General features: G+C 29.9%; 1 protein-coding gene across 6 annotated transcripts in view; it reads left to right on the top strand.

Moving 5' to 3' along the window:
* LOC142331723 (echinoderm microtubule-associated protein-like 2) overlaps positions 1-12,561 on the top strand; it is a 422,423-nt gene that overhangs the window by 314,707 nt on the left and 95,155 nt on the right. For 5 of the 6 annotated variants that reach the window (XM_075377770.1, XM_075377764.1, XM_075377766.1 and 2 more), the window contains exon 3: positions 11,915-12,112. In XM_075377770.1, the coding sequence (XP_075233885.1) occupies positions 11,915-12,112 (198 nt within the window). Of the gene's footprint in view, positions 1-795; positions 931-11,914; positions 12,113-12,561 lie in introns of those variants that run through there. The other variant, XM_075377769.1, reaches the window with a different exon arrangement.

Below are 12,561 nucleotides of genomic sequence, written 5' to 3'. Positions count from 1 at the left end.
TGGTTAATCACTCTGTGTATGATTTTAAAACATACTCGTGCATTTCATTGCTTAGTAGTATTGTTTTCTATTAATTAAGTTTATTATTCAAGATATTTTTAAATAAAGATTTACTGAACCTTATTGTTAATATATTAAAATTATTTAGAAATAATTTTAAAAGAAATAAATTAACAAAAAAATTTATTTTATTTATTGGAACAAGTGATCAACAACTTTAGTTTGTTTATTTTATTTGAATAGCTCTGTATGCTTTCAAAGTTGAAGAAAATGACTGTGTATAGTGTCTAGTTGTATATATATTCAATTATTATACATATTTTGATCATGGTCATGAAATGATTTTAATTTTTTTGATAATTTCGGAATTTGGAAGTCGTACTTATCGGAATACCTTGCCGATTTTGATTTTAAAAAAGAAGTCCTATGCATTTTTGAGCTCTTGTTGACATAACTGATAGATTTTGACTTTCTTATATAGAAAATACATTATTATTAAATTGTATTACGAAGACGTAGTAGATTCTTTTAAAATAAATTTTCTTATAAGAATTGTAATGTTTTAAAAAAACATATACTACTCAATAGTTTGTTTACTTTACTATTTAAATAAAGTGCTAGAAAGTAAATTCAAGTGTTCATTCATATTTGCTTTACTACTCATTAAGTAAACATATTTTATTCAATAATATTGTTTTTGAAATAAGATAAAAGTAATACGGCGTGTAGTTTTATCCACGTCACATTAGTATATATTGCATGCGTATACATAAATGCTGATGTAGACTCGTTTAGGAGAGAGTAGAAAATCAGCTGACTTTAATGGTTAGTCCAAGGTCAGAAACAACGTGTTGTTTGTGCCCTGATGGCCGCTTGATGGCAGCACCCGCATATTCGTTTAACAACAACCGTATCAGCGGAGAAGTGAATGTAAGTGAATTTGTTTACGGTTGGTAGGAATTTACTGATTTTTTATCCATTAAATTTTCAATTTTTAACATACGTAATGAGTTATTAATGAAATAATTGTCAGTAATTATAAATAATTTTTATTAATGCTCCTACTGATTTTAATTGATAATTATTTAGCTAAATGTGATTATTATCTTATTGACGTAACGAAGGATGACTTAAGAACTCAGATTATAAGATATTTTGTTGAATAAAGAACAACAGGCTTATACGTTTTGTTTAAATACATATTAAAATTACTACAGATTTTGCATGACAGTTTTTTTTTCAGTATTTATGTTATCAGATTTACTTAAAGCTTGTTGATTTTTAGATAAATTGTTTATACTCTGATTTAAACCATTAAGATTATATCTTCATATCGGTTGAAGAGTTTGATGAAATGCAGTCTAAACTAAAAACAAATTTAAAAATAATATTACCCACTTTTTAAATAAGTGGAAAATAGTTATTGTGTTGTTAACTGGTAATAAAGGTGCACTGAAAGTATTTTATGAAACTATATATTTAGAAAGTAAGTTATTCATTAAATTTATTTCATATATATATATATATATATTAACAGATGGTATCCTGTACAATGTGGGTGTAATGTTTGCAATGTAACGTGCAAATGTTTGCAGTGTATCATTGAAACCAGAACACTATTTGCTACTTTTTTTTTTATCATAAATATGATTTTAAACTATAATTTGGTTTTAAACGTTTAATAGATACATTCATACTTTTGCAAAAAGATAAGATTTACATTTGATTTTCTATAATAAATTTTTTTATAAGTTTACGTTTATAGAAATAAAGGAATGTTTAGATTGTTATATTTGCTTTCTTTGAATTTCTATATTTAAATTTATTCTAATCTTATTAGTGAATGAATGTATATGTCTGTCATTATTCTGAATATCAGAGGTTTTTTTATCTATTTAAAGAATGAAGAGGCTGGGTTTTATTACAATCTTTCTTTGTTAGAAAATAAAAATTTTAATTACATTTATCTACGCTTAGAATTTTTTTTTCATTATTTTATAATTTCTTTTAATTTGCAGTCACATAACTCGATTACGTGAATAAAATTATTATATAATACGAATGAATGATTTATATATAATACACTGAGGAAAATTTTTAATTGACTATGGTTCTTGTGGGTAATAACACAAAAAAATGATAATAAAGGAAATCATATAAATACAAAAAATTATGGAATGGAATGCAAAGTTGGCAGGAGTCTATTACTCCCTACTTTATCGCAGAACCTGGACAGAGTCCCTTGCTGCTGGATCTTTCTAATCGGGCTTGTTTTTAAAATGGTTATTTTTTAATCTCGGATCTAATTTTTCAAGTTTTGTCTATTATTATTTTAGTGAATTTAAGACGGATTTAATTGCATTCCAATCCGTTGTTAAATCAGCGTTATCGAACCCATTTCATGGGCCGACCGCGGAAGGCTAGGCTTATAAAGCCTGTCCTCCCGACGTAATTCCCCTTCAGACCGTCCACTGAAGTCCTTTCGGTGCTAACTCTTTAATAGGCTAGCAGGAATACGCCACAACGGGGCACTAGCTATAAGGAGGGAGCAATGTGTCCCCTTTTCCGGAGGAGTCGCAATTGCTGGGTTATTTTATCTTACTGTAAGTTTAACTTACAGATGGTGATACCTATTCGCGATCGCGGTTTTGGGGCGGCGATTTTCTGGAAAGAAGTAAACAGTAATTATTCTCTCCACGTAATTATTAACCTTCAGACACGCGTGTGTCTGAGAAGGGGTTGGGGGGACCGCGTGGCCGCAGTGGAGAAACCATTTGTTTTTGTGGTGGCTGTTGGCATCTGCAACAAAAGAAGCAGAACACACACACGAGAGAAAAAAAAAAAAAAAAAATTTTTTTAGACCGCGTTTTTGTTTTGTGCGCCACTTACCGTATTTGAAGTCTTCAAACTATATAACTCGCGAAAAAACTATTCACTCGCGACCCCGGAAACGTGTCTGACGCACTATTCCGTTTATGGCTCATGCGATATGGAGGCCCCTAAGCCTGGTTTGTCGATTTTCGGCTACCGCACCGCACCATCACGGTGGTTCGTCCAGTACGGCGTGAGGCCGCTTCCTTACAACTGTCGGAGTTGGGTCCTCTCTGCAGATGTCCCGAAGATGACTGTGTTCGGACACAGCCGCTCTCCCGAACAGTCTGCGCGCCTGCGCCACCCCCACCTCGGACACGGATTGAAATCTCGCATCAGATCGGAGAGTGGCGTTCCTGACGAACCACGGAGCTCCAAAGATCGTCCGCAACGCGATGTTTTGGACGGCCTCGATCTTCTTTTGAAGCGAGGAGCTCAACATTGCCCCCCATGCCGGGTAAGCATATGTTAGAATCGGCAGTACGTACAGCCGAAAAATGAGAAGCTTAGTTGCCAGTGGGTATGGGCTGGCACTGTTCAGCACTGGGTATAGTGAGGCTCTGGCGGCCTTAGCCCTCCGGGTCGCATAATTTACATGTTCGCCGAAGGTAAGCCGCCTGTCCAACACCACCCCCAGGTACTTAACTGTTTTCTCAAAAGGGATTTTCTCCCCTGAGATTTCCAGCTCTCTGGTCGGTTTTCGTGTCTTGCATGTGAACATCACGGCCACCGATTTTTCACCGTTGACCCTGATTCTTCACATGTCGAGCCACGGTTCCACTAAGTCCAGCTGCCTTTGGAGCCTCCGGACCGCGTAATCCACATTTGCGGATTCGTAGAAATATGCCGTGTCGTCTGCGTAAAGGGCCGTTTTGACCCCTTCCGACAGCGGCATATCGTTCACGTACAAAGTGTACAAGAACGGGGAAAGTACTGCTCCTTGGGGAACCCCAGCGGCTATTTCTCTGGTGGAGGAAATCGTTTCCCCTACGCGCACGACAAAATGTCGGTCTAGCAGATATGACCGCATCAGTCTGACATAGCGGTAGGGGATCGCCGATCGCGCTAGCTTATAAAGCAGCCCGCTATGCCAAACTTTGTCAAAGGCCTTGGCCACATCCAGAAAAACGGCTGCAGTCACCCGTTTCCTGTTCAGGCCTCCGACAAGGTCGTCTATTATTTTTACCAGTTGGAGGGTGTTTGAGTGACCCTCCCTGAACCCAAATTGCTCGGGCCGCACTTCTCCCTCCATGTATCGCCTCAGTTTTTCGAGAAAAATCCTCTCGAACAACTTAGACAATACCGGTAACAGGGAGATTGGCCTATAATTCCGTGGGAAAAGTAAACTTTTCCCCGGTTTGGGTAAACATACGACTTTGGCCGTTTTCCAACAATTCGGGAAATATCCAACGTACAAAATTAGCTTTTTGAGTTTCATTTATTTGCTTCTGGATTTATTTTTTCCTGAAGTTAACCAGGTAATTCCTGGTTAACAACAGTGTTTCATTTACTTTTAAAAAGCTGTACTTGATGGTAAACAGAATCTATTTATCTTCCTTTTCCTTTTATGATGATATATTACAGAAAAAAGGGATATGGGGTAAATTTTTTCTTATTATAAATAAATGTGTATGTCTATCAATGTAATATTAACTGCAGTATTTTTATTTTTTACTGTATAACCTTTCATAATAATTGTATTGCTGTGATTTCATTCAAATTATTTTTTCCCCTGTAATAATAACTATAGACCATATTTAACACTTTCTTTGCATCCCTCTCCTGACCCACCAGGTTGGTGAACTTGTCATCACAAATCAGCTAATTTCAAAGTTGAGAGTTCTAAGGTTCAAATCCTAATAAAGGTAATTACTTTTATACAGATTTGAATACTAGATTGTAATACCAGTGTTCTTTGGTGGTTGGATTTCAGTTAACCCCACATCTCAGCAATGGTAGATCTGAGACTGTACAAGACTATACATTTAATTTACATTCATACTTATTGCTACAAGACCGGTATAACTGACCTGAGTAATGGATTCCTACCAATTAAGAAGAAAGTAGTAGAAAATATAATAATGGGAGGAATCCAGAAAGGGGCTAAAAGAAACCCCTTTAGTAAAGATAACAGGTCCGTTTAACAATGGTCCTTTGTAATACTGCTTACTGACACACCTAAACAAACATTATTCCGTGAGAAGAGTTACTGGATCAAGGTTAAGGAATTTCATTGGAAAATGTGAGGCCAGTTGATCATTCTCACGCTTCGAGTTGGGTCCGGTCGGTAGGTAAAGAGAATAGGAGTATAAATACTTCACGGAAGACCAGTTGAAATGAGTTCAGTGAAATCAGTCTAAATGAGACATTATGATGTGAGTCTGCGAGATGTAAGTTCTGCAAATCAGCTAAGCAAGACGTTATGACGTCAGTCTGTGAGATGTGAATTCTGTGAAATGTCAATAATCACTGAGAGTATTCTGTGAGGAGGTCAGTGAAGGAGTGAATTTTTAGTGATCTAAGTCGATGCAATTAAGGTGACGTCACAAGTATTTATCTTTCTCAAGGCTGTTTGAACTTTTTGAGAAATTCAGTTTTTAAATTTTATAATTCTGCCAACTTTTATTTGTTTAGCGTGGTTAAAAACAATATAGGTTAGCATGTCAATTTAACAAATCATACAAGGTAATTATTGTTATTAAGTTGTCATACTGAGAGAAACCTTTTATATTTCTTTACATTTTTTATATCTTTATTACATGTTTCATGTATATTACAAAATCAATAATTTTACTTTGTATAATATTTGGAGATGTCAGTTTCTATTACTCTGTAATCATGTCAAAAATAATATGAATGGAATTGAAAAGAAGTTATATCTTTTAGTCTTTTATTATATTAAGAATAATAAATATAAACCTTTTTGTATTGTTTAAAAATGACCTTTTTATTGTATTTGACAGACAAGTTATATAAAGTAAATCTTAGTTATTTCTAATCTTATAAAATTTTTTTAAAAGAAAATCTGTAACATAATGGGATTTTTTTTATTTATAAAAACGTAATATCTGTATTAATGTAACTTATAGATAAAGAGTTAAAAAATTAAATTAAATTTAGGTTTTATTAATTATTTTATATCTCTAAAACTTTTTAAAAATAACTCATTAATTATATAACTGATAAAATTTCAATTGAATTTAAAAAAAAATTATTTCTGTATTAATTTTTATACAGTATGTTGCAATTTATGATTACTTTGCATATTTTACAATATGCGATTAATTTATTATGTGAAATTAAGAGTTAGTTGTTAAATGTCCTCTGTTATTCTTCTTCTTTTTATTATGTATATTTATGGTAGAAAAAGTGATGACAATGCTGAATAAACCTTGATATGGTAAGATCAGCAATTAACTGTCAGAATGATTGCAGAACAATTGAATATGAACCGTACCACAGACCATCAAATTTTGACAAACAAATTGGACATGAAAAAGTTTATGCAAAATTGGTCCCAAAAAATCTCTGTTGAACAGAAAAACAACAGGGTGGAAATATGCCGCGATGTTCTAGAGTGAATTTAAACTGATCCTGATTTTCTAAAAAAAATGTTTTATTACTGATGATATCTTAGATATTTGAGTACAACCCAGAAACAAACCCCCAAAACAAGGAGTGGCACACTTCAAACTCACAAAGTCCCAAAAAAGTAAAAATGAACAAATCAAAGATCAAAACCATGCTTCTGTTTCTTCAATAGTAATGACATTGTCCGTAAGGAGTTTTTCCTATAGGACAGACTGTAAATCAGTATGTTTACCAAGAAATTCTTGAAAGACTCTGGAAAAGAGTTGCCCACGAGAGACCAGCCATCAAAGACAACTGGATGCTGCATCATGGCAATGCACTTTTTCACACTGAACTTTCAATTAATGAGTTTTTGGCAAAGAAAAACATTCCTGTAGTTCCTCAACCACCTTATTCACCTGACTTGAGTCCTTATTTCTTTTTAAAGTCCTGTTCTGGACTTTAAAAAGAACACCATTTTGGAACAGTAGAAAATACATTCCAGTTTCTGAGTTCCAATACTGCTATGAAGAGCGGGAAATCCATTTATTGTGTGACTTCCCAAGGGAACTATTTCGAAGGTGATAGAGTCCATGTATAATTGGATTGTAAATAAAACGTTTTTCTGAACCAGTCTCATTACTTTATTTACAGACCTTGTATAGCACTGAAATATTTTTTTTAATAGTAGTATTTAGTTGATTTGTGTTGTATTGATTTCTTGTTTCATTGTTTGATGACAATTGAGTTTTTTACTTGTCTTGTTATTTTTACTTTATGGCCTATGATATGCATACCTGCTCATATTTTAGTTAGAAAATATGATGAATATAATACAGATGCAAATGTGTGAACTTATACATGAATAACAGCATATACCTAATATAGTTGCTTTATATTCCTTATTTATTTCAAGATTTATTCTTTATATTATTACTGAATTCTTGTTATTTTGATCATTATCTTGTAATTACTGTTAAAATGATTGATTCCATCTCTAATTTTTTATTGAAAAATTAACTAGAAAAAATTAATTTTATAATATTTTTAAAATTATTTTTAGTTTTTAATGCATTATATCGACTCATTATAAGCCATTGAGTAGTTGTTTTTACCAATACACATTCTAATCACTTTACTACAAAGAATGCTGTTAATTGAACCCTATTAAACAAAGTACAGCAAGGTACCTATAAGGTATTAAAATCCAAATATTTTTTTGTATTGCTTATATATGGGCATGAATCTTTATTCTAAAATAACATAAATCCATTGTAACAATAGCTGATCTTCACTGATAAAATAAAATTTATGATGATATTATTTCATACTTATTATGAACTTTCAGATAGAAATTTGTTTTTTTTTTATACTAGAATTATTAATCAAAAGTTTTGTCAATAGATCTGCATCATACATGATCTGCATCTGGTGTTATTTTACGTTCTTGATTTACAAGAATGAATTTATAACTGTAGATCCAATTGTTAAGAATTAACCTGTACGTAACATCTTTTATTTTCAAATTGTTACTCCTGAGATGTTTTAGGTATTATAGAACAATAAGGTTGTGAGGGAAATTTTGGTGAATAGAATATTTTAAAAGTAGAATTTGAATGAAATTTCATACCAAAATGAATGTTTTTAAAAAGTTACTAAATTCATTCCTTGTTATTACTATTAATAACTGTAATTTCACCAAGTACATGAGGTTACTTAAAGAATAAATAAAAATTGAATTTTTATTTAATTATTAATTTTTTTGACTTAAATGATACTGTAAATGTGGTTCTAAATTCAGGATATAGAAACAGAGAACTTAATTGTTAATAAAGAATTTACCGTACAATTAAAATTTCATGCGTATGATTTTTTAAGCCATTTTTTTTTGAGATCACAGTGAACCACTTTAGTCAACTCTGGTTCGTCTTTTCTTTTTATTTTTTTTCTTGATTGCTTTCCAATAGTTTGTTCTATCAGATCTTGCTTTTTGAGCTCTTCAGAACAAACCCTCGTTGTTGTTTTCTTTTCTTTAATTTTAAAACTGGAGTTTGCTTCTTTTAGTATTTTTATATTGTCAGTTTTGTTTTGTAAATCTTCTATTGTGATTTCTAGTTCTTGGATATCTTATTTAATTTCAGTGATTCAGGTCGGAATTTAAATCATTTTATTATAAACAGTACTGTTTTTCTTTAAACAGTATTCAAGTACTGAAATTCAGTACAATGTTCTGAATTTTTTAAATTAAAATCAAGTTTTAAACTTTAAAATACCTGTCAAAGAATACAATTATTTTTAATTTTAGATTTTACTTTAATTTTATACCACTTGAAATTATAAAAAAAATCAACGCCATTTTATTTATTAAAAAAAAAGTTGTATGAAAGCATCTTTGAAAACACACATTTATTACAAAATGAATTGTTATTCAATGATTTAAAGATGTTTTCCTTTGATTTTAGTACCTTAATTTAAGTTGAATTTATTTGCATCTTAATTAATTTGAATAATATATTTAATTAAATAATATATTAATTAATAATAATATATACACTTATAAAAAGGAAAAATTAAAGTAAAATATATGAAATATATAAATAAAAGTAAAATATTCACTTATATTTAAAAAAAGTAGGACATAGTGTTCATTTAATATTCAGCGAACTTTAAAAGTTTTGCAGTATTTTTCTATGAAATCCATAGTTAAGTTACACACTTGTTTTTTTTTAAAGTAATTTTCACTGTTAGTCGACAGAAGAATCAATGAAATGTTGCTTTAGTTATTGAACCATTTCATCAGTAAATCACAACTTAGCGTAATTTTAGCCATGCTCGGTTGGCTTGTCCCATCTCCATTCAATTATTTCACAACCTTGGATTTAACATATATATTTAATATAAGTTCTACCTTTTAAGTTATCATTGACTGAGGTTCTATTATATTATTGAAATAACTGTAAGCTTTTAGTTTAAATTTTGAATAATTTGAGATCTGAAAGAACCGTTTATTATCTCATATTAAAAAAAAATTCCTTAAATTATAACTTGATTTTCACGTAATACTACTATCATGTAATAGATTATTTACATTATTATAATGTAATTTTTTTTAATTATTAAACAAATTTTATAAATTGAACTTAAAGATTCAAAATCATTTTTAAAGTTTCTGATGTTGAAAACTGTTTCACGCATTTCACTGGAAACATTTTTGGCTTGAATTTAATTTCCAATGAAAAGGAGAGCTTTATAAAAAATGAAACTTAAAATTCTAATTAAATGCCTTAACTGAAATTGATTGTTGACAGCCTGACATGATAACAAGAATCAATCTAAAAAATGAAAAAGCTATCTGCAAGTTAACAGACATCATTCGATGCTAGGCTTATTAGCGAAAGATAGGAGTCAAAAGAATTCTGTTAAAATCTTTACTGATTCAAGTATATATTCCTCATCATCATGTCAGATCTACAAAAATGCATGTGATATTCAGCTCTACTAGTGAATTCTGTTTTTTCCATGGGGCCTATCGCTGTGTTAAATAGAATTTGATCACATGTGTGAACATCATTATTCTGTGAGAAAATAATTCTCATTGATCCCCTCTTATACATCAGGTGCTTTACATGCATCGCAGCTGTGAAATACTAGAGCAGATACTGTAAAAGAACAGAATAACATGCTCTTTTCTGTTGTGAAAACATATATTATATCTGATTGAAAATAATAGATTCTTAGTATGAACAAAGTTGAACCCACCGGGTTGGTCTAGTGGTGAACACGTCTTCCAATCAGCTGATTTGGTAGTCGAGAATTCCAGTGTTCAAGTCCTAATAAAGTCAGTTATTTTTACATGGATTTGATTATTAGATCGTGGATACCGGTGTTCTTTGGTGGTTGGGTTTCAATTAACCTCACATCTCAGGAATGGTCGAACTGAGACTATACAAGACTTGATTTACACTCATACATATCATCCTCATTCATCCTCTGAAGTATTATCTGAACAGTAATTGCAGAGGCTAAACAGGAAAAAGAAAGGAAAGTATGAACAAAATAAACATTTATATATATATATATATATATATATATATATATATATATATATAATATCTAATATTTTCTTGAAGTCTTTAAAATCTTATCATGAGAGCTGTTGTTAGTGTGATTTTTTTTGGTAGTTCTTGGTGGAGAATGGTATGGGGACTGTTAAAGATGCTTACATTTTCACATAGGGTAGGAAGAAGAAGAGATTATTATTCATTCAGTAAATAATCTTCATAATTCATATATTTATATTTAAAAAAAACATTATTAATAGTAGAATTTAATTTGCAATGTTCACATAGAAAGAGAAAAGACTTATTTTATTTTATATATATATATATATATATATATAGTCTTATTTTATAATACATTACATATATTTAGTGTGTGCAGTACGAGATGAAATAATGAAACTGTAATGTATTGTATCTGATTCATTGTTGTATATTTGTACAGTAAACTTTATGTGTTGTAAATAAATAAATCTATATCTCTTTTAATGGTTAAAACAAAACAAAAATTTAATTTACAAATCATTTACCAACTATTATTTGACAGAAATTTAATTGTCATATAAACCCACCACTATTTTGTACATTAAAGTGTGATGATAAATTTGAAAATTTACAAATGCAAAATTTAAATGTAATAAGAAATATGATGTATTTTCTCATTGAATTTTCCAACAAGTGATTTTTTAATTGGTGTTTAATACTCAATTATTTGATGTATTAAGGATTTTATTTTATAAAATGTTGAATAATATTATATTTGAAATTTTCATTGACTTTTTGATTTGCATGTCTTTTCGTTCCTAGCATAAATGAATTATTGTTTTTAATTCCATTAACAAGAATATTTCATCTGTGTAATTCATATTTTATTAGAACATTGCGATTAGTAAATGACTTAAGTTTAAATATTTATCTGATATGTAATAATGTTAAAATATTGAAAGGAGTCTACCATGAATTGCTGTAAAATATGTAAATAATCTTATCAAATTTATTAACCAACTATTTACTCTTTTGTTTACAAGTGTTTTGCAAGTTGATTACCTTTTTTTTCTTTTGTTGTAACCACTTTTTTTTGTTATTATTATCATTGTTGTTATTTGTTTTTATTTTGTTTGTATTTTTATTTTATTGTAATTCCATTATTTGGAGTGATTTATATATAATCTTTTGTTGTACTGATAAATCATTGTGATTTTATATATTTTCACATGTACATAATTAATCTAAATTTGCTATATGCGAACGATATTCATTTAATTAATGTTGTTACAATTTAAACGTATTTATATTTAATTTTATTTCTTTTGTGTAGAAGGATTTTTTTGGGTGTATCTTGTTGGCCTGTTGTCATTGTAATTAATAAATAAAACTTATTTTTTGTATGAATTAATTGTTTTTTTTTTTTTCAGATGACATGATTGAAACAGAGAATGAGTCGGTGCGAGAAAGAGTTGCTGATTTAGAAAAGAAAGTTTTAGAACAGGGTGATGAAATAGTTTGCCTTCGTTCCACACTTGCTGATGTCTTGCGCCGACTCAATCTTCTTGAAGGATCGAGAGCTGTTGCTTCATCCACACCATCTCCGGTTAAAAATGGTGTACTTAGACGTATGTTTATCTCTTTTAATTAGATTAAACAAAAGAAAAACTTATTATATAATGTTGCAAATAAAATTTAATAATTTTTACTTTGTCCTTTTTATTTTTAAATATGTATTATATTATTTATATAAAAATAAAATAAATAAAAATTCAACCTTACCAACAATTCATCTGTGTTTTTCGAGTACTTTCGGTCATTTGACCATTATCAGGAAACGTTTTTTTCAATTTAAAAGCATTATAATTAAAACTAAAATAAGTAGATTGAAAAATTATAAGATATTTTATTTTATTTTATTACAATTATATTGCATTACATTATATTATATTTTATTTTATTACAAATCATAACAACAGGTCATCATAGTGTAAAAGTAGTAATGTTCGTTATATAGGAAAATTGCAGTTGTTGTGAAAAATTGAACTTACAATATATTACATTCTATATGTCAACT

Source organism: Lycorma delicatula, chromosome 10 (assembly GCF_047948215.1).
Source record: "Lycorma delicatula isolate Av1 chromosome 10, ASM4794821v1, whole genome shotgun sequence".
In the NCBI taxonomy this organism is placed as follows: Eukaryota; Metazoa; Arthropoda; class Insecta; order Hemiptera; family Fulgoridae; genus Lycorma; species Lycorma delicatula.
This window is presented reverse-complemented; position numbering and strand designations above follow the sequence as displayed.